At 48.6% G+C, this 23024-nt stretch overlaps 1 protein-coding gene across 1 annotated transcript in view; it reads right to left on the reverse strand.

Moving 5' to 3' along the window:
• Positions 1-22708, reverse strand: part of Rell1 (RELT like 1) — a 55402-nt gene extending 32694 nt beyond the window's left edge. Inside the window, exon 1 of the mRNA XM_050149913.1 lies at positions 22484-22708. Coding sequence (XP_050005870.1) covers positions 22484-22571 — 88 coding nt within the window. The 5' untranslated portion in view covers positions 22572-22708. The remainder of the gene's footprint in view (positions 1-22483) is intronic.
• Between the last annotated feature and the right edge of the window lie 316 nt (positions 22709-23024).

Raw genomic sequence — 23024 nt, forward strand, 5'->3', positions numbered from 1 at the left:
AAGGAGCCAAGGCAACAGGTGGATGAAATCCTCAAATTTTCTATTACATAAGAAGCAACAGCATGTAAGGAGAGGGGCGGAGCGGAGGGACTTAGAGAGCAGGCTCAGCAGAAGGGCTAAGAAATGGGAGAAGCCGGTGAAAAGCAGGCATAAGGGCACGGGTGCTGGGCGAGCACCGTCTGTCTTTCTGTGTATGCAGACCCACCAAAGGCATACGGCACAGGCTGCAAAGCCCAGGAGGAGGACAAGCAATTGGGGTGAAAATGGAAAGGCAGTGGAGCTAAGGCAAGGGAGGGAAGAGCTGAGGTGAGGCAGCTCCAGGGGGGCATCTTACCGCTATCCCTACCGACAATCGCTACCACTTCAATGCCGGGCAATCCGAGCCAGCATCATACTAAGCACTGAGTGACTCTGTACAATAAGCCTACTTATTAACATCATGAAGAAGGCTATGATCCTCAAGTTCCAGATTGGGAAACTGAGGCACAGGAAAGTGAGGGAAGTTCCCAGATCACGGGGCTATTGAGGAAGTGGCAATGCCTGGATTGAACCAGTCAGATCCTACCAGTTCGTTCAGGCTTCTTGTTATCCTCAGTATCTGTATCAACAAAGGGCTCAGAGAGCCTCAGCCAAGACCAACTTCCTTAAGTTTTAGTAATTTCAACAATATTTCACTGTCTCAGCCATTTTTCTGTTAACATGTTGGATGCTATCCTGCTTCATCACATGCTAGTCACAACTTGGTTTAAAGACTCAGAGCTTGGGTTCTAGTTAGGATAGCAAGAAAGAGGTGTGTCTGGAGAACCATAACCCATTTTGTCAACAATAAAGCAGTTTTCCAAATGAAGGACCCCCACTGTGTCCCCAATCTCCATTCTCCCAACCCCAATCATGGCCCAAGCCATATTCTAGGGACCTCACAGCCTTGCTGTGTCTCCAAGAATAGGTCACCACCTCACTTTAAGAACCTGTAGTGCCTGGAACAAGACAAACAGGCCTTCTCTGCCCTGACCTCGAAGGTGATCCCATCCACAACAAATACTGCCCAACAAAGACCAGCGTATATCAATATTGTTTGGGTTTTCCCCCAGGCCTGGCCAGCTTTAGCTAATTCATGGTCCTCTAAGGGTTCACTGTGTCTCCCTGTTTGGCCCAGAGCCCGATGAGCAGATTATAAAAGAGATGGGAAGGGAGAATGACCGAGGAAGTGCGGAAGTGAGAAAGGGTGAGGGCTGTACGTCACCCTAAACTGCCAAAAGCAATTTTCTACTGTTTCTGAAGCATACTTGTATTTTCAGCTGGCCGGGGAAGCTGAGACAGAATGAGACAGACGTGGCATTCCTAGAGGCAATCAGGCATAGACATAGGGCTTCAAAAATAATGGGGAAGAGTTAGCAGAAACCAGAGATGCCAGACAAGTGGCCCCTGTAACCAGTTCCAGCCCAGCTCTGGCCAATCAAGGCAATGAAGAAGCCCGTACTCCAAGGGCTCTAATAGCATCTCCCGCTTGTCCTGCACTGGGATGCATTCTGAAATTCAGTGCACATAGCCATCCACAGGGGATGGGAAGGGGACCCCTCCCCAACACACATTCCGTCAGCTAAAACAATTATTTATAGAAAACGGACTGAAAAGGATTTTCTTTGTGCACCTTTGCCACCAGCCACCTCTGTGACAACCAACAAGATACTTCTGTCTCAGTCTCAGCTTGCTTTTCTGGAAAATCCGGAACAGGAGCCTGTGTTCTTTCTGTGTCTCCGAATCTCACAACTTGACAGCTTTCTCCACCCCCGTCCATCCATGATTCTCTGGGTTCCTGCTATCAGAGACACAAGCCCGTCCTCCATGTGCACATGGCCAAGCCAGAGGCCCTCAAACACCAATTCTTTACATCTTCCTTCATAGCAGAGTGCAGTCTTACAAAAGCATTCCGTGGGAAAGGCAGTACTGACCTGACTAACTTGCCGCACAAATATTAACAGACGTGATTAGAGCTTGGATAGGGAGAGCCACAGCATTCAGAGTTTAAGCCGCATCTCCAACGGACTTCAAACATAATGTCAGATCCGAGGCAAGTGCCAGAGTCCAGAAATAAAATGTAGAAATGAAGGGTGGGTCTAGGAATATAGAAATATAAAGCTGTAAGCCCAAACACATTTTGGGGAAAATAAATGAACAAAGCTGGGGCCACTTTTAACGTTTAACAAACACTGTCTGCTTTAAGAGCAGACATCCCAGCAGCCATGTGGACAGAGGTAAACTTGTAACAATTGTCTCCTGCCCCAGCTTCCCAGCTAGGCAGGTACTGGGGACAAAGGTTAGCTTCTAACTGTTGCCTCTATGGGACCTTCTGCTTGTAGTCCCTTAATTTTTAACTGTTCCCTATGTGACTCTACTCTCTGCCTTGCATTCTTTCAAGGACAGTGAAAAGCGGCTGTGACAGTCACAGGCTTTCGCAAACACTCAAAGGTAACATTCTAACGTCCTATAACCAAAAGTTGTAAAACTTAAGATGTAATGTGACTTTAATTCTGAGGTTGTAAAAGCTCTTTAACCCACACCTGGTGCTTGATTTTACTATAAGAGGAGGCCCCAAAACCTGCCCCAATGCCACAGCTACAGAAGACCGCACCGATCCCTGACTGTGCTCACAGCTATACATGGCTGATATGCTTTATGTGCCCCATGGTTTTTTTTTCTTATTCTGGAATAAAGCTTGCTTCCGGTTTAATAGACTTTGGTGGTCTGTCCTCCATCTTTGCACAATGCCCGGACTCAACAGTGCTACTTCACAGGAGAAGAAATAGAGGTTCAGATAAGGGGGGATACTTGCTTGAGATCTCATAGTTTAAAACAAAACACTGGCAAGCAGCCTGGTTTGGGCAGTACACCACCTTTAATCCCAGCACGCAGGAAGCTGAAGCATCACTAGAAGTTGCTCTACAAAGCAAGTGCCACGCTAGTCAGGACCCTGTCTCGAAAAAACAAGACAAAAACAAACAAAACACCCCAAGTCCTGAAACCCTAAATCAGAACCTCAAATGTAACAATCCATTCTGTCCCTCACAAGCCTCCGTAGTTCCAGAACTTATTACCAACACTTACCAGGCAGAACCTCATGATCTCTTAAATTTTCCCCATCTGCAGCCCCTTTTTACCTGCAACCCTAGGTATGTATATAAAGAGCCGCTTACTTTATAATAGAATAAATCATAAGGAAATTTATCTTAGAACAATTCTTCTGACACACCACCCTTCCATTCCTCAGTACTACCTGCAGAGCCGCACTTTACCGCTGCTGTGGTTTTCATGACCCACGTTCAGCATGGAACTCCTCATGGGATCGCTACCTATAGCAGGAGAAGCTGTGAACTAGCAAACTCCACCTGCTTTGGTTATCGTTCTAGTACAGTCAAAACCAAGTACCGATACTATAACAGGAACTTAACGCAAATTCTACAAAATAAAACCATCCCCCAAAATTTCTGTGTGTCTATGGAGACAGCTAAAGCCGCAGAGCCTGTACAACTGTGTCATGGCCTCAGGGCCAGCACTGTGAGGCAGCCTTCACTCAAATTCATTATGTTTAAAATGGGTGAGGTGTAAAATGGATAGCTAGAACAAGTGAATTCGTGTGAGCACTGAAGAACGTGAGTCTGGATATCAATGCGCTTAAACTGTAGATTGGCTCCTACGCAGAGGCACAACTGCTGGAGCCCCACCCTCTGTACAGTGTGGCACCTACCTACCTGCAGAATCCTCCACCCAACCGCATACAGCCCCTCACCTGCCCTTACTGTGCCCAAACCTCTGAGAGGTGATGTAACTCGCGAGCATCCGTCAGGTGGAAGCAGTGAACCACGCGGGAACCAGCGCTCCAGGGTCTGGACCACTGATGCACACCTGCACCCCTGGAAGCACAGCACCACTGGTGGGAAGGGAAGTACCGAGGACCCAGAAAGGAAGCACAGCTAATAGTAGACCTACGTAGAAAATCTGAACCTGATGGGCTAAGGAGGAACAAACACTCTCTACAGGACGGAGGCTGGGAACAAAGCAGAATCACTTCGAACCACAGATCACTCCCAGATCAAAGGACCGAAACTGAGGTGACGTCAATTAAAAAAAAAAAGAAAAACTAATCTAAATATTTGCCATCCCTGGTTTCAATTTAAACTAAGGTTAGGGTGTGATTTTAGAATATAAGAAAGTCCCCAGCATTCTCCAACACTGGAGGTCATATCTCAATGCCACAGAATTCCCTGACCAAACAAGTCCCTTAAAGGAACAGACAATAGCGGTTGACCCTGCCCCTAGCTACTCCTTGGGAAGGGATTAACTCCAGGATCCCAGCAGATCTGAGGAGGTCACTTGCTTAAGTTCTGGCCTCCTCAGGAATCTTCAAGCCTACCTCAAACAATGGCTAGCATTCAGGACACAACACCTGAAATGGGGCATGGTCAATTTACCACACTTCCGCTCTGGCACATGGGCCAGGGAGCCATTACCACAGCTCTAAGGCAGAGAAGGCTGAGGAGTCCCAGAGGCACCCCAAGTGGCCAAAATGACATCAGGGCTGGGGATGGCACCTTTCTTTTTCTTCCTGTCCCCATGTCTGCTTGCCTGTACATCTCCCTTTAGCTGTTTTCAATGCTGTGCAGAGGAGGATGTTTGTACGTCTTTAGCTCTTGGCAACACTGTCTGTCTTCTAGGACAGGCCTGGGAGGACGGAGTAGAGGTGCAGAGAGACTTTTACTGTAAACCACCCGAGTGCAGGCTCTGCGCTTATTTCTCACACGCGCCTTTCAAACACTTCATGGTTTGCGTGTAGAGGTGGTTCCATGGCTAAGAACACTTGCTGGCCTTTCAGAAGACCCAGGTTTGGTTCTCAACAACATCACGGCAGCTCACATCCATCTGAAACTCCAGATCCAGGAGATCCAGTTCCTTCTTCTGCCCTCCGTGAGCACCGAACACACACAGTATGCTGACAAAACACTACTATACACATAAAAAAATAAATAAATAAACCTTAAAAAAACAAACAGGTGGGCTACACCTTTACCCACTGACCCAAAGACGGCCTGTAGCCTAAAACAGCACATGCCTCTCCAGGTGGCGGAGAGGTGCCTCCCTCCAAATGCCCACAATATGTATTATCCTCACATACATACATCTTCCTTCAATGTAAAAAAATCCTCTTAATGACAAGTTAGCTATGAGGATACAGTACTGCACTGACAGCATTCCAAAAAAGAAAACACCCTCAACAACTCAGCATCATCAAAACCTCCAACATCAACTATGAAAAGCCGAAGGTCACTCAGAAGCACAAATCTCATGCACTTCTTCACACCCTTACAAAGGCAACGAGATCAGAGGAGCTTGTCTCATCTACTGACACACGTCCCGTCCCCACATGTGTGTTCATATTAGTCACAAACTACTACACTTGGATTGTATGCAGTGGTTGCTACAGACATGACTTGTAGGCTCATGGTAATGGCATGACATTTAAAGTCTTTTTGGAGGGAAGACAAGCGGGAAGGGTGGAAAAGACGGCCGTAAAACAGTCAACACACAATAGCTAGAAACACACTGTGCAAGATATGAATGATCCCACCCAGTTCCCATGGTGCTGTCCAGGGCACTTCCACATTCGAAACTGGACCTAGACTTTACAGCGGAAAGGAGCTAGCCAGTGATTACCCATCTCCTCATTTGGTAAGTAAATCATAGCCTTCCCTGCATCACGGTGGTAATGACAGAAAGACAAGTGCAGCAGAAACTGCAAATGTCAGACAGTTTGTCCCCTTCCCCACCCACTCAGCACACCAGCACAGCCCACAGAGATGCCCCACAGAGACACTGGGCAAAGGGACCAAGCACAAATGGGGCACAGAAATCAAAAGAACCCTTCTTATCTTAAGCCTTACGCTTCTGAGTGCCAGGTGGAGGGCAGGTGCCAGTAACAGCTTCTGGGATACAATGAGGACACCCTGAACCCCAGTCGCATGCAGTCTGTGACAGCAGAGCCGTTCCTTGAGAAGGGCTCCCAGATCACCCACGGTACACATCGACACCACTCTAACTTGACAGGTACTTTTGTTTCCATCTTAGTTGGGTCTGGTATAATTAGGCTCCAGTTGACAAATGCCAGTGGTTCCCAAAGACATAAATAAGTAGGTTGTGTTCAAAGCTGAACTGCTAACCCTGAAGCCGCGCACACTGGTCCAGCAGCCTTTCCTGAAAGACAGCAGAACAAAGGATGCTCTGGCCTCATCCACACCAACAGAGTTCCAGTCTGCAAGGATGCAAAAGAAGGCTACAAATAGTAGCACATTTCTAAGCCAGCTTTGGGAGCTGGCTCTCAATTTGATGGTCACAGGACTCTGGATCTCTGCATCTCGCCAGGTCCCTACAGGGACATTAAATCCAAGCTTATGTAACCTCACCAATGGCCAGTGCCCACATTTCAGAAGGCTACAACCTAACCAACAGCTCATGTTCCTTTCAAGAAGTCAGGCAAGACTAGGCTAGAAATTACTTAAACTACAGCAAGAAGGCCAAGTAGTATAAGCCAGAAGAAAGCAATCAAACAGGAAGCAGAAGACAGGTCCAGACGGCCCATTTCCTCAGGAGGGGAGCATTAGGGATTCCTAAACAAATCAGTGACTCCCCTGAGACTGAAAGAGGGGAGCTGACCCAGAGGACCAGTCCTTGGGGAGCTGGATACCTGGCTTCTGTGTACAACATCCCTGCCCGGATTGAGAGGTCAGCCAAATCTTTCCAGCAAGCAAGGAATAGAGCAGGAACTAACCACGCAGGGAAGTAAGGCTTCCCAAAGGTGTTGGCCCAGCTCCCCCATCTGTGGGACAGGAACATTCTCGTCCCCAGGATGTTCTAGGAGCTGCAGTGCCATGCTCCGGGCCTCTGGGATGCTCAGATACTTTGCTATCAACTGCTAAAAGCAACCCAACTTCAGTGACACTTCAGGGTTTTTACCTACGTTAATTTTCTTTAATGCCCACAGCTCTGAGACAGATGTTAGTATTGAGTGTGTGTGTTGCACATGTGCACAAGCACGTGTGTGTCTGTGGGAGCCAGAGATCAGTATCACGTGTCTTCTCCAATTGCGCTCTCCCTGTGTTCTGAGACAGGCTCTCTCACTGAAAGGAAGCTCACTGACTGGCTAGAATGACTAGCCAGCACAGCCCGCAGATTCTCCTGTCTCCATCTTCTCTGTGACATGCACATGTACACTCACGCGCACGTGCACGAGCGTGCGCACACACATACACACAAAACATGCACACAAAATGGAACTACAGTTATGCAGTGCATGGCTGGTTATATAGGTGGGTGCTAGGGATCCAAACTTGGGTCCTCATGCTCACACAGCAAGGCACTTTATCTTCCTTGGCCAAAGTTATTATTTAGTGTGGGGTTTTTTATTGATCTGCCTGGTGAGTGTGTGTGTGTTTTGTTCTTTTGTAGTAGGCAAAGAACCCAGGGGCTTGCTAGAACTCTACCACTTACTAGCCAATAGATGGCCAGCCAATAGCTGCTATTATTAAACCCATCTAGAAAGGGAAACATAAAGAATAAAGCATTGGAGTCAATGGCTCTTCTAGGGTAAGGTTGGGTAGAGACTTGAACCCTGGATGACAGCAGGCAAGACAGAGATTCTGAGCCAAAGCTGCTCCTCAGCAGGGCAAGGAGGCAAAGCAGAAACCAATTCTTTGTTTGTATTATCTTCAAATTGCTCCAGGGCAAGCTGATAAACATCTCTGTGCCTCAGTTTCCTCAGCCATAAAATGTGAACTAAAGTTGAAATGCAGCTGATTATTCTCTAAGATTAATCTGGCTTAATACAGCGTGTGTTCATTGTTGGTGGCTATTAGCAGCAGTTACAGACGCACAAAGCCAGACAGAGAAAGACAATGAAGCCAGGAGCCTGACTAGAGGAGGCATTGTTCCGTGTGAGGTACCGAAAACAAGAGTCCTTGATGCGAGGGAACAGCAGCCGTGGGCACTGCCATGCAACATGGCAGGCAAAGGAGATTCACAATAAGCAGGACAGGGCCATGAGCCATGATGGCCACTCAGGAGCACGGTGCACAGAGCCACAGCAGGAAGGCTCCCACACAAGGCAGAGCTACAGCAGGCTCCCACGCAGGGCAGAGCCACAGCAGGCAAACTCCCACGCAGGGCAGAACCACAGCAGGCTCCCACACGGGGCAGGCTCTCACACAAGACAGAGCTATAGCAGGCAGGTCCCACGCAAGACAGAGCTATAGCAGGCAGGCTCCCACGCAGGGCAGAGCCACAGCAGGCAGGCTCCCACGCAAGGCAGAGCCACAGCAGGCAAACTCCCACGCAAGGCAGAGCCACAGCAGGCAGGCTCCCACGCAAGGCAGAGCCACAGCAGGCAAACTCCCATGCAAGGCAGAGCCACAGCAGGCTCCACACAGGGCAGAGCCACAGCAGGCAGGCTCCCACGCAGGGCAGAGCCACAGCAGGCTGGCTCCCACACAAGGCAGAGCCACAGCAGGCAGGCTCCCAAGCAGGGCAGAGCCACAGCAGCTCCCATGCTCTCTCACATCAGTCACACACAGCCAAGCTTCTCTTCCTTCCAGGAACAGGAAGGGGAAAATGATTAAACAGAAAACTCCAGAAGTCCTAAACAGAGGGCATTGTGATTAGTCACAGGTTCAGTCAGGCAGTTCCCACACGCCAGGCTCGTGGGTACCTGGGAACTGGGAAGTGAAGAGGGGCAGCCAGGAAACTTCAAAGGTCTGGGCCCACTGAAGTCACCTGATGTGAAATCCCCTCAACTACTTCTGGACAAAGAGCCAAGGGAAGGGGGGTAAGGAGGGGGAGAAGATCAACTAGGGAAAAGAATGCTGGGAAGATGAAACAGGCGATCAGGAAAACCCCAGACGGGGAAAAGAAGTATGAAAGGCATTAGCATGATGCCCAAATGGGAGCTCTGAAAACCTGGCACAGGACTTGACTATCAGAACAGACGCTGAGGCAGGGGGATTCTGAGTTTAAGGACTGCCTGAGCTACAAAGCCAATTTAAAAAAAAAATTAAATATAAAAATGTATACATAGAAAAAAACACTCTAATCACATATATATGTATTTGTACCGTTACTATCCAAGCACGTTATAGATTTATTAACACATCCAACCTTGACAACAATCCAGTCAGGCAGATATTATTTTAAGCCCCATTTTAGACATAAACACTATACCACAGAAAGGTCAAATTTAGCAAGAAGCAGAGGTGAGGCAGTAGGCACTGGACCCTGGTGCTTTGCTGTCTCTGAGGTGCTTCTGGCGTCCAGTACAATTCCACAGAACGAGATTATCCACAGCTCTTCCTGTAATACGACACACAGAGTTAAGGCAGAGCCGTAAGTAGACAAGCGGAGAACGGGCTCCAGGAAGCTGTCCTCGGATCGCCACATATATGCTATGACATGTGAACTCCCAAATGCATGCACATGAACATATACATATAACAAAAAAATTTAATAAAAAAGAGTAATTTATGCATAAATAGCAAAGTGTTAGACAATACTTTCTCAATTTAGTCAATATTTGCTTTTGATTTGTAGAACACTAACATTTTTCTCTATTTCCTTACATTTTCTAAAAATGTTAGTGATAGTCAGAAGAGGTGGATTTTTTTCACTACAGATAATGAAATCAGCAGGGAGTCTTTATTTATTTCAAACACGAAACTGCTGGAACCATAGGGGAAATAGTTGGCCCCCAGCATTTTCACATAGCCCAACCTAGTAGTATTCATTCTACAGAGGTACTCCAGACTACAGAACAGAACCCTCACTAAGAGGACTGCCCCGCCACAGTGACATCCCAGATCTCCACAGGCTGGGAGCAGAGAGTGCTATGAGACCTCCCATACCCATCACAGGAATCAACGATCACAGAAAACCCAACGTGTGCCTTGCACTTTTATGTACGATGAAGCGTGAAGCCAGCATACAAACAGGACAGCAACGGCCTGGCAACTTTTGCTTCCCTGTTATTTTGCAAATTCCTTTGAGTCTTCCTCTAAGTAGAAGACAAGCATAACTACAGAGATTATTCCAGGCATGTTTTAGTGGTGAGACAGACATATGGCTTCCCAGTGAGATTCAACTAATTCTGTTTCCTAACATCCACCAGGTGTCCTAGGGTTCAGTTAAATTCTGACTCTAACAACCTGCAGTTAGTACCTACCCACTAGTTAAGAGCTATCCCTGCTGGATGGTCCCCACTTCAGAGGCCAGCCTCCAAGAAGTCTCTTAGCCAACGCACTTCTGTTTGGTTACAAATTTGGGGGTTTCCACATGTCACTGGAGCGACTTAGAGAACTCAGAAAGCAGTCTCCGTGACCATAGATTTAGTATGAAGAAGATATAAGACCCCATATCCAATCGGAAGGGCCGCAGAGGGCAAAGGGAGGCCAGTGTCCACACCTCTGGTACCTCTCCAGGGGTACCACCTGCCAGCACAGCCCTGATTTCATCCCTAGTGTTGGGAGCAGTGAACCCCCAGATCCTGAATTTCTTATAAACAACTTGTTTTCCTCTGCGCTGAGACAGCCTGCAGCTGCTCTGAGCACGAGACCCTCAGGAGTTCCTGATGGCAGGGGAGTGATTTCTGGTGGGTTTGGCTGGGGCATGGCTATCCCTGTATAAGCGGACCCTGAACACAAGGGGGCATGCTGGCTTCAAGGATGACCCTTGTCTCTGTGTGTCTTTCAGTCTCCAGGCCTGGCTCACGAATGGTCCTATAGTGCACACAATACAGGAGTGGTACCGTACTGTCACGTCATACAGGCAGGCAGTACACCTAGAAGCCCCCTCACTGCCCTGGTACAGAGCTTTTAGGAAGAGTGACGGACTCAATCATCAGCTGATGTCCACTGAACCCCAGAGATCAAGGAAAGGACAGAAAGTTCTGGCCCCTCCCCCAAATGACTGGTTCCTCTCCGCACCAGCTCCACACTGATGCTAGGTAGGCCCCACCCACAGTCACTTCATTACCAAAATCTCAAGTGTGGTCAAGGGGGCTCTTTATGGCCAAGAGAGGCTCACACAGCTACACTCCCTTTTATAGGTTAGGAAATTCAGGGAGTTCTATAAGAAATCCGCACCAGAGATGGGAGGCGCGGGCCAATTACACTGACCAACGTCAAGATTTCTATTCAACTATATTTCCAGGTACAGCACTGCCTCAGGATGGAAAAACCAAGTCTCCCATTACTCAACAGCTGCCCCTCCCTCCTCAAGTCCTCTCCCCTCCATACCAGACATGGGGCCCACCATCTGTGTAAGGACTGTCTGACACAGCACACAGACACCAGACGATGTTATCCCACTCTGAGGCTGCCCTTCTCCCAGTTTGTCCAGAGACATCACAAGGCACCTAAGAGCAGAGACACAGGCCTGCAGGAAGTGAGAGAGATGGTGCCCCTGGCCAAGCTAGGGCTTTAAGCACCCTGTGCTGCCTTGTGTTTTACTTATAGACACTGCCCTAAAGGAGACAGCACTCCAACGGGGAAGGATATGCCAACAACGTGCACTTGGAGAACAGCGGGGTTGGGAAATACAGAAGTCCGACGGGCTTCCAAAAATAAATGTTCAACAGCTAATGATCCTGCATGCGAGCTGATTCATATGGTTTCCAAGGAGTGGCCAACTGGAGACAAGTGGGTACCACAACTGCTTCTTGGCTGTCCCATGAACAGGACTCACTGGGACCCACTACACTGACTTCATGATTCTCACTCCCTTCATTCCTTAAGCTGAAAGATTCTTCCTATCCATACATTACTGCATTCTAGAGCTTGCATTTGTGTCACTTACAAAGGAGGGCATTATTTCCTCGATCCTGCAGATGATTCCAAGACAACAAAACAAGCATTATTTTGCACTTGGGCTCCCTTGAGTTCGCCTCCCTACCTCCACCCAACAAAGATACAAGAAAAACAGCCCAGCCACCTCACTGTCAGTCTGGGACCTGCTACAAACTCAGTGCCATTCATATCAATGTTGGGGCTCTTCCATCATACGCCAATGCCCTGCGCTCCTCTGGTCCTCCATTCTCCACTCTCCACTGCCTGCACAGCGCTCAGGGGCTTCACCTTAGCCTCCCCAGTGGAGAAGCTCTGTTCTACACGAGCTGCAATAACTCCTGTTCCGAGCTCCCGTGCCTCTGCCCAGGCTGTTCCACGGGGTTGCTAGGTGCAGTCTACTACAGTTCCCCTTCTTTGTAGGCCACTTAAATGCCCAATTCTGGGCTATGGAGTCCTTTCTGTCCTTCACTTCAAACAGGAAGTCTACTCTTGTAATCCCAGACAATACTGAAGTCTGTGATCCTGATTACACCAAACTCCTTTTTCCATTACATCATAAGGACTCCCATTCATGGCTTATCGACACTTCTCCAAGTTTCACGGGACAAAAACTAAAATGGTTGTTCACTGGTTCCACATATACAATAGGTACCCTGCAGTATCTCCAATAAAGAAAGCCCCATGTTTCAATTAACTGTGGGCTGCGAGTACAAAGTTATCCACAAGCTCTAGCTGCAACAGCTATCACCAGGCTCCTACTGGGCAAATACAGGTGTGAAATATGTTACCCCTGAAAAGCCCAACCACCCAAACGTAAGCATGGCTCGAGGCCTTGGCTTCTGGCCTGGTGGCTGTTTTGTATTTTGCCTTTAGCAGAGGCAAGAAGTCGGAAATATCCGGGGAAGCAGTAAGAAACATTCAGGCCATGCTAGTGGAGACTACATACATGCAAAAGAACACCAAGTCACGTCTGTGGCTAACCACCTGCCACCTTGCTGCCGCCAGGAAGTCACAGCTGCTGCTTCCTATAACGTGGCTAATACAGCATGACCGTGTCGGGAACTTCCAGCTCCGGAGGGCCATGAGAATAGGGGAAACGGGTGCCTCCCCCGACTTGACATAGTGAGACAGAAAGTCCAGGGAGTGCTTCAAGCTTCCACTCCCTGGCGGGATCTCAGAAAGCCATGTAATGCCTGTGTGTATGCAAAGAGGAGGGAGGAGTCTCGGCACTGAAAGCAGCTCCTCCTCCTGGGCCCTGTGTGGCATCTGGCACACAGGTTCTTCGTCTACCACTCACACTAACTTAACCAGCAGGCCAGGAAAGGTTATAGAACTGGTGTCCTTTGGTGAATTAAATGCAATATTTCTTCCCTCATATCTCTGTCATGCCGAAACTTTAGAAGACATAACTTATAGAGGAAGAACAGGTGCCTCGCTCTGTGGTCTTGGCTGGCCTAGAGCTCACTATGTAGAGCAGGCTAGCCCAGAATGACCTGCCTTTGTCTCCCGAGTGTTGAGAATAAGGGTGAACACCACCACACCCAGACAGAAAAAATTTCTAAATCTAATCATGTGTTGACTGTGGCACACGCCTGTAACTCCAGCACTCATGAGCCTGAAGCAGGAGGACCACAAATACACAATTTATTTGTTCACCTTTGGATATGCATCATTTGCATGCCCAATCCCGTGGAAGCCAGGAGATTCCCTGAAACTGGAGTTAGAGACAGTTGTGAGTCACAATGTGGGTGCTGGGAACCGAACCTGGGTCCTCTGCAAAAGCAGCAAAACGCTCTTAACATGTGAGCCATCTTTCCCGCCTCAGAACCGCACATTTAAAGCCCACTTAGACTACAGAGTGAGTTCAAGGTCAGCATGAACTACACAGTAAGACTCTGTCCAGGGAGGGAGAAAAGTAGGGAAGGAGGAAGGGCGGGAGAGCAGGCAATATCTCAAGACTTCCTGGGTTAATTACCTATTTTTGACTAGGTTCACTTGGTAAGATGCCTTGGTCTCCTCTTTCAGCATATGGAGCAAGAATTAAAAAGGCCTAGCAAATATAAAGCTTCCCTCCAACTGTTGACAGCAGAGAGCACGTGCCATTTCACATCAAAGAAGGAACATCTGGGGACCAGGGAGCTCACCCTCTTGGGCTTCCCCCTGTGAAATCTTGCTCTCATCCTGATTACTCCCGGTTGCATCTCACTTTCCTTTGTTCCACAAAACAGTCTGTTGCTGGGGGCTGTGGACCCAGACCCTGAATTTCCTGTAAACAACTTGTTATGCTTGCAGCTGCTCTGAGCAAACTTGTTTTCCTGGGTTTGCAGCTGCTCTGAGAAGGAGACCTTCAGGAGTTCCTGATTGGGGGGGGGGGGGGGCTTCTGGTGGGTTTGGCTGGGGCGTGGCTTATCGGTTAAGGATCCATACATAAGCGGCTCTGGTACACAATAAAGGAGCATTCTTGCTTCAAGGATTCTCCAGCCCCTTGCCCGGCTCACAAATGGTCCTGTAGTGCAGGCTGCGCACTACAGGCGCGGTACCCTAGTACACGTAATAGTACGAACGGTACAGACTCTGGTGACCTACTCCTCACCGTGATTGCAAAAGTTAAATCTGAGCAAGCAATCTAATGTTTAACACAACTCACGTACTTGGCCATTACAAAGATTTCTAATTAAGAGGAAACATACAGTGGTAATAAGTACATATAATGGGGGACCAACAACATGAAAGGGACAGCGCACACCTGACCTGTATTCGGGTCATCACAAGACAGTCTGAGAGAAGCCACAGGAAAGGGTTCCTGGAAGCACTATCCTTGATCTCAGCTGGAAACATGGATACCAGACAGGATGGGACAGGCCAAGACAACGCGTGGGAGAATGAAGAGGGGTAAGCCCACCATCTCTCCTCCCCCACGCTCCCCTGCTCACATTCTGATACTTAGTCAATGTCACCAGAACACATGACAGAAAAGCAAACTCTCCTCTTCACCCCAAGCCTACTGTACTGTCTCTGCTATTCTGGGGTGGAGCTGGCTACGCGGGCCACGACCGGCCTCCAGTGAGGCCCAGGTTGGAGAAACACGGCTGCAGCCTAGCTTGCTTTCTTCCCTCCTGTATTAACCCATTTCAGCTGCCAGCAACACAACTGGGTTCGCCAACTTTTTAAAGGGGAAGCTGACTTAGCTCACACTTCTTGAGGCTGGAGACCCCATCAGATGGCGGTCTTTTCCCTGGCAGAGTCTCGGGGTGGTTCAGGGACGCACACGGAGACATGGGGGCCATGTACACACGTGTGTATGAGTAAGAAACACACTGAGGCTCTCCCTGTCTACCCCCTCTGGCCTCTCTGCAGCTATGAAACTCTGAGGATTCAATCACAGGATGCCACACTTATGGCTATATAAACACGGCATGCAGTAAGTTTCCACCCTCCGAAAGCCTCACAGTGTGAAATAAATGTGAACACATAAACCCTTAGGGAGCAGACTCAAGCCATAGCCAAACCATCACACACACCCCTCTTCGGCAACCACTGGCTCCTTTCACCCAGCTCTTCCCTACAATTGTGCAGTGAAAATTCAAGCCTTGTTTGCTCCGGAACGCTTGCCCAACCTGGCCTGGATTCTCAATTCTCCACGCTCCCCACCCCCAGCCCCAAGTTAGGCGCCCTGGCTCAGTGCGTCTCTTTCCTGACTGAGGTGCTAATAGCACTCACCTTCTCTGACAGCTCCATGGGCAAGGATTCCATAGGCCCTTCACATCACTTTGCCCTCTGTGCCTTATGTGCAGTAAGGTGCTTTGTTAATATCTGGTGAAAGACGAAATCAATCAGAAGAACCTATTGCTATGGTTTGACTGTGTTGAGACTTAATTCCGAAATTGACATATGTGGTGTAACGAGGTGGGGCCTCGGAGAGGTAATTGGGGTTAGACGAGGTAATGAAGATGACGTTCCTTTCTAGTTCTAGCCTTCTTTCTTCATTCACATTTTAAATGCCTATTCTAGCCCAGGTTTGGCTTGGGACCTGGGCCTCCCTCCAGCAGTGAACAAGATCTACACATGATGTCACCCTAGTGGCTGCTAGGGATGAGCTGCCCCTGACTCCTGGGGGACACAGAATCTGTCTGGGCTCAGTTTCCCCATATGCACAGCAAAGGGGCTAATAACAAGACAAGTATCTCTAAGTGCATTTGACTACGAACAACAGTCACCCCGATAATAGGTAGTCATTCTGCTGAGGTCCGGTTCATCCCACGTGAAGGAGCTGGGGAAGCAGACCTTTGAAAGTGAGCCCCAGGAGCAGGTGTGGACCAAGGAAACCTGCCTGCCAGGAACAGAGACGACTGCTGGGTCTACTTCAGTGCAAGGATACTCCAACAGGACAGGAGGGTCCCCGAGGGAGCAAAGGAGCTTTCTGAAATCTTGGTGGTACCAGTTCAGTTTCGTCTCCACGACACCAACTCTGAGGACATTGCCAGGGACATTGCAGACCCTAACACTACAGACTCTGCTTTTCTCTCTTGAATTCTATCTCATCCAAACATCCCTGGGAGTAAAGAGTCCAACAGCCAACCAGGCCCGCAATAGCCAAAGCATACAACATGATCATTACTACAAGTCCTAAGGAAACACAGACACATTTTTGTGCCTACAACTAGATTGGCTGACTGGATTGATAAATCAATCCCCCAAAGTTCCTCCAAAAGAAATCCTCGTGGTCTATCTTTACAAAGGTAATGGTTTCTTTGCCTCCTCTTTCCTTCCTTCTATTAGTGTGACTGTCAATGGCTTTGCCTCTACCTCCCAAGAAAACCCACACCGTCCAGACCATTGTCTCCTAGTCCTCCTCCCCTAGAGTGGAAATGTTGCCCAATCCTGCTACCTCAAAGCCCTCTCTTGTCCCTTCCATCATCAGCACTAGAACCCAGAGCTCTGTGGGACAGGACAACGAATGCTTGGGAATGGCAAAGAAACACAAATGACATTTCTGGTGTGTTTAGTGTTGGACTGATTTGTTCTGGTTGTTGTTTTGCTTAAGCCAAATTTCTTGCGGTAGCCCAGGTTAACTTGGAACTCACTACACAGCTCAGGATGACCTTGAACTAACCGTAATCCCTCAGACTCTTGGTTTAAATCTGGAGCCAAAGGCTTAAGACTAGCTTTGGAGTGGCTAAGAACTTTGTTTCATCCTTTCGTGTGAAATATTAGTGTCTGACTAGGAACAAAGGCTAAGAAGACAAACCCTTTAAGCACAGCAAACACTTCACCAAACGCTCACGTACTTCATCTCACATAACCGTTATAATAACCACACGAGGCAGCTTGGCCACTCTCCTCCATAATACAGCTAAGAAAAATGGCTTAAAGAATTGTTTTCTCTGTACAACATGCACTTTTTATTAGTGGTTGGGATGTTGTTATACCCAGGAGTCTGCAAACCAAGTGAGGGAGGGAGTTTATGGGAGGCTCCTCGGAGGGTCGGCAGCTGGCACAGGAAACAGAAGAACCCAGGCTGGGGAATTGTCTCTTTCTGGGATCCCAGGACAGTACCAAAGGAGGAAAGACAAGGAGGCCTTGGGGTATTGCAAGTGGGAATGGAAACTGGGTCTCCTGAGTTCAAGCAGGCTGGCCAAAGAAGCCCCAAGATAAGATGACTGGCCCCAAGAACTCAGATTGCCTGGGGTAGCCACCACCGTCCAAAACATCCCCTGGTGGATTCAATTTCTTTCCCTTACAAAGAGAGCCGTGTCACTAACTGGCAGAGAAACGCAGCAAGGAAAGCCAGCCTAGCCTCTCGACTTACCCATCAAGGTTCCATTACAGCAAGCACTCACCCAGAAAGCTACCCAGCAGACAAAACCCCAGCGGCCTCCAGGTGTCTTTATCAGATTCCACTCCAGAATGTCAAGGCAGCCTTTCTTCTCCTGAAGCCTGTGCACCAGAGGGGTTAGTCATGGCTATTAGGCTGTTTTTAAAACTCTTAACTGGCGATTTGTCGTTTTTTCAAATCTGTGTAAGATTTTAAGATGGATTTTCTTTTGATTTTATGTGTACGTATTTATTTTACTTGTACGTATGTATATGCACTATGTTCGTGCCTAGTGCCCGTGGAGGACAGAACAGCACATCACATGCCTAGACCTACAGTTTATGAGCTATGTGGGTGCTGGGAATCAAAGCCAGGCCATCTGTAAGAACAGTCACCACTCTTAACCACTGAGCCTTCTCTTCAGCCATAGAAGAGTCCTGCTATTTCTCCATGGGATGTTTTAGATATATACACAGGATACTTAAAACTTTGTTCCTGAAAGATGTGAGAAACCACGAAGAGATGAAGCAGGAAAAGCAAAGGCAGGACCATGAGTCCTTTAACTGAAAACCTCCAGGCAGCGTGACTCCAGAAAGGTAGCAGTGAGCATTCAATGCACACTGTGTCTCACTCAGAAATCAAACATGCTGGATTACTGCAGCAAAGCATACGGATATCCAACCTCTGTGAGATCAAACACACACTTGGACATCTCACGCTGGGGCAGGCTGTGTGTTGCCACCGCCAGAGTATATATAACAAAAGTCCTCCATTTCTGCAGCATTCTACATTGGAAAAATCTCCAGAAAAGATTACAGCAATGTGCAAATGCCTCGGATACGAGGGGGGGAAGCCCAACCCGACAAAGGATATTAGAAAAATAGCCCATCTTATAAAAACGCAAGATTAAAACAAATTAAATAAGGTGCCAATAGTTGCCTAGCAAATTAGCAAGTACTTTTTACTTTCAGAGGAAAAGGTACTAAGAGCGAGAGATGAGTGTTTCGGACCACTTCTATAAAAGCACACAAACCAGGCCAACCTGCAGACCAACGGGGCAGTCAGTTCTCAGCGGCCGAACAATGGGAACACCACTGACCTGCGAGCTGCTTTTCCAACAACCTATTTTCCAACGTGAGTAATCAACTATTAGACCAAACATGTGGACAAAGGTGTTCGCTGAAACACAGTTTTAAATCACATTTTAAAACAATTACTACCAACAGCAACCTCCTGAAAGGAGGCACGGTGAGATACAACACAAAACACAGGAAGCAACATGACTGAACCCTGCAAGACACGTTCCAGTGTGTGAGCAAGGAAGACTGCAGGGAACAAAGGTAAAGGGGACTGCGGTTAAACCGCCAGCATTAAGATCCTATCCGAGGTCAAGATGTCTGAAGACAAGAATGGAATGCTAACTGAGGCAAGGCCTCTAGGACAGAGATCAAGGGGAATTCTCTCCCTCTTCCCACACAAACTGTGGGAGGGACTTTTCAAAACTACCTAGGACACTGCAGAGGGAGTCACACTCTTGTGACTCTCCATAAACATTTTAGAATAAAAAGAACTTTCAGAGAGAGAGAGAGGTTTAGAATGCACTTTGGAACTGAACGGATATGACAGAATGACAAAGCCTGGATAAAACCAAGTGACTTTGCCAGCTCTTGGACATTCTGTTTCTCCACCATAAACACAGGAACAAAATCAGTCTTATGGAATTATAAGAATTAAATGACCTGGGTACAAAGCCCACGACCTGCCATCAAGCAGGTAGAGAAAAAAAACAAAAACAAAAAAACCACAAAGATTACTGGACAACACTAAGAATAATAGCTTTAACTAATAACAGTTGGATTATTCTTTTGTTTTTGTTTCTTTTTCTTGGGGGCAGGGCTTTTTGCAGTGCTAGGCACAGAACCCAGGGACGTCTGTCCATGACAGGCAGGCACTCCACCACTGAGCTACACCCAAAGCCCAGAAGCCACAGTGCCCTGATGCCCAAATTTTGTTCTTCAAACCCACACCAGATTTTTTTAAATAATATCATCTGTTAATGTGTGTCATTTTTAAATAACGTAATTAAAATGACCCAACGTGTACTAAGACTTCAAGATCAAAGCCAAACTATGCTTTAAAAAAGTAAAAATGAAAGTTTTCCGTCTGAATCACCTGGACCGAGTCAAATCCAACTCCTCCCACAGTTTGCCCACCCCATTCTTTCCTGAAGGGCTAGGAAATACACAGAGAAGAAAAAGAAATGACAGTCACTGGTAACATTTCTCATTGCTTCTTTAAATTTGGAGTAAGCATGAAAAACCCAGCTCCAAACAGTTTGTTTATTTATTTATTTTTTCAAACACTGCCCCCAATGTCTGTGCCTCATGTGGCTCTTCAGCTGGGCAGCTACCCAGCAAAGGAGAACCCGGAATTTAATCAAACATATCTTCAGCATCTAAATGAGGAATCTGAGGCTGGAGGGAGGCCCACGGAGCCCAGGGAGCGTGGGCCTCTCACAGCACCGGCCCTGGGTCTGTTTCACGCACCTCTCCACTCAGTTGCGCCCACTGTAGGATAGGAAAATTGAGAAATCAGTGGGCCCAGAGGCTGAGGAACCAGAGAACTTACATACATAAATAAGGCAAGACATGGAAAAGCATCTCTGCGGCTGGTAGAGTGTTGCTAATGCCACTTTTTAGGCAGTTGACAAAAAAAGGAAGTGAGAGAGACTGTCAACACCCACTGTGAAGCTATCTGTCCTTTCTCCACTGCACGGCTGCACATAACTACATGCTCATGACATAATGTTTGGGTATCTAAAAACTATCTTACAATGACTAAGTCATGTTGCTGAGGGTGACTTATGCTCTTATTTTCTCTAGGAAGCTGGGGGGGGCAATAGAAAGAAAATGAGTTTAAAATCAAGCAGGCTTTATCATCACACACACACAAAACGTATGTAATGCCTACTGATACAGAACTTACATGGGGACAGGCCTCAGTTGCTCTACTGAAAATAAATACATCTTAGTTTTAAAATACACACAAAGTGCCAACCAAGCACACAGCAGGCTGGCTGTGAGTTCCCACCTCTTTCTTCCTGCTTCTCAGCTTTGATTCCAAAGAGATCAGATGCCAGCTCATCTCTTGATTCAGGCCTCAAAGCCTGCTAGCAAATCTGAACCCGCATCCGTGCTATCTCAGATACTTCATTCATTCTTCACAAGCATTAACTTTCACCAAAAAGGTGACTAGTAGCACAGCTAGGTAAGACTTTCTTCAGTCACATTGCAGGCCTGATACCTGGATGTTGTTCAGAAACCCAGCAAAACATAAACCTACTCCAGGAATGGGTTTCCTCTGATGAAGGCCGGCTGCATGTCTCCTGTAGTATATTTTAACAATCTGACTCCCGGGTTTAGCTTTTTTATTTTCCAAACTCTGCAACAAGTGACCCCAGACAGACACTATCTGCAACCTCCAATCTAATTTGAACCTATATTTGCATTTACAAGTCCCAGCAAAGACACAGGATGCGCATGAAAGTCTGCCATCCAATAAAACCTGTCACCAGCTTCCTTTTCCCCTGGGTGAACGGCTGAAGGAAATGTGAACCAGCTAATCAATACTCAAGAGACACATGATCTATCTCTTGGTCCCTTCCTAACATGCTCGGATTCCTATGAAAACGTGAAGGCCAACTGATATGCCAGTTTCAAAGCTCCAAGTGACTGGAATGTTCAGGATAGAAGAGCAACGCATGTACTTTATAAAAGCGACAGACGCTGCTGGAAGCCTTCCAGCTGCTTATTATTTGGGCCTGAAGAGGAGCCACCCCTGAAGGCAGCTTGGCAGAGACTGCTGACGTAAGAATCAGCCTGTGGTAACCCCAAATGGCCAGGAAGGCTTAAGTCTATTTTTTTTTTTAACTACTGCAATGAGGTGGCAATTAAGAGGGGGAAACAATGCTTGAGAATCCCTGGTGTGTGTCTTATAAAAACAGGAGTGTGTGGCAGCGCTTTCTTAAGTAACAGGTAGACAGACGTCTTAGGAGATTTCAGTTAGAAACTCTCGCTGGTGGCTCCTAGTTGAGGATTAGCACACAGCGTCTCAGCTGGTGGCTTCCACCCTGACCACAGAGGGTTCATCCTTTTGTGATGACAGGATTTGATACAAAGGAAAAGCAGCGTGCATTACAGAAGTGACTGTCCTCTTTTCCGATCTAATTTATCCAGGATAAATGGGAAGGAGCGCGAAATTACTGAGTTACTACAAGAATTCACAACCACCTGCAAAGCCCGAACTTTCAAGGCTTTAACATAATGAAAAAGAAAATAGGAGAGCGAGGAAAGCAGCGGCAGGGCAGCACCCGCTCCCGAGTATCAAGATCTTCAACTGGCGAGGCCTTTGAGGATCCGGACGGTAGAAAGGGGTCCTCAGCCGGGCACCCGGGGCACGCAGCTGGGGAGATGGCGCCCCTACCAGGCGACACTCTAAAGACTCCGGGTTGGGAGCCCGCGGTCCAGAAGAGGCGGGGGAAGGAAGGCGGGAGCCCGGCAGGAGGGTGGGGAGGGACCCGAGCCGCCCCGCGCGCCGCACCCTGCCCGGGCCACCCCGGGACACCCAGATGTTCAGAGCCGGATTCCGTGGCCGAGCAGGACGCGAGCAACTCAAGGCGCGGCGGGGCTGCGGGCTCAACCAGCCCGGACCCGCCATGCCCCTCGCTCCCTTCCGCGTGCAGACCCGACTCAGCCAGCAGCACCTGGCGTCCCCGCCGGGACCACGCACTCACCCGGGGCCACCAGCAGCGAACTCACGGCGCCTCCCACGAACACCGCAGCAGAGAGCACAGCGGACCCCGGGAGTCCCCACGGAGCCATCGCCGCGTCCCTGCACCCTCCTCTCCCCGGCCGCCGCTTCCAGGTCCAGAAGACGGTGAATCTCCAGAGACGCCTCGCAGATTGAGCCGCGGAGCTCGGCCTCCTCAAACCCCTACTCGCCGGCCTGGAGCCGCTGAGGCCCCGCCCACCACGCGGAAGCCCCGCCCCTACCCGCCGCGCCCGGATCCCAACTGGCCTGGCCCCGCCCCCACATGCATGACCCCGCCCCCGCCCCATCCCCGCGCCGCTCCCTGCCACTCTCCCATCCCCTTCGGAACCCTTAGGCTGCGTCAGGCGCACGGGTAAACCGGGGCCCCGCCCCCAAGTCCCGCTCTCCTCTGTCCCGCTCCGCCTCCTCTGCTTGGGCGGGCTTCCTTTCGAAACCCTGCCCAGCAAGGTGGCGGGGCAACGGCAGCGCGGGAGCCTCAGGCGGGGGCTGGTTGAGCCTTCTTG

The sequence above is a fragment of the Alexandromys fortis genome, unplaced genomic scaffold (genome assembly GCF_014885135.2).
Source record: "Alexandromys fortis isolate MF-2015 unplaced genomic scaffold, M_Fortis_MF-2015_v1.1 scaffold_0, whole genome shotgun sequence".
In the NCBI taxonomy this organism is placed as follows: Eukaryota; Metazoa; Chordata; class Mammalia; order Rodentia; family Cricetidae; genus Alexandromys; species Alexandromys fortis.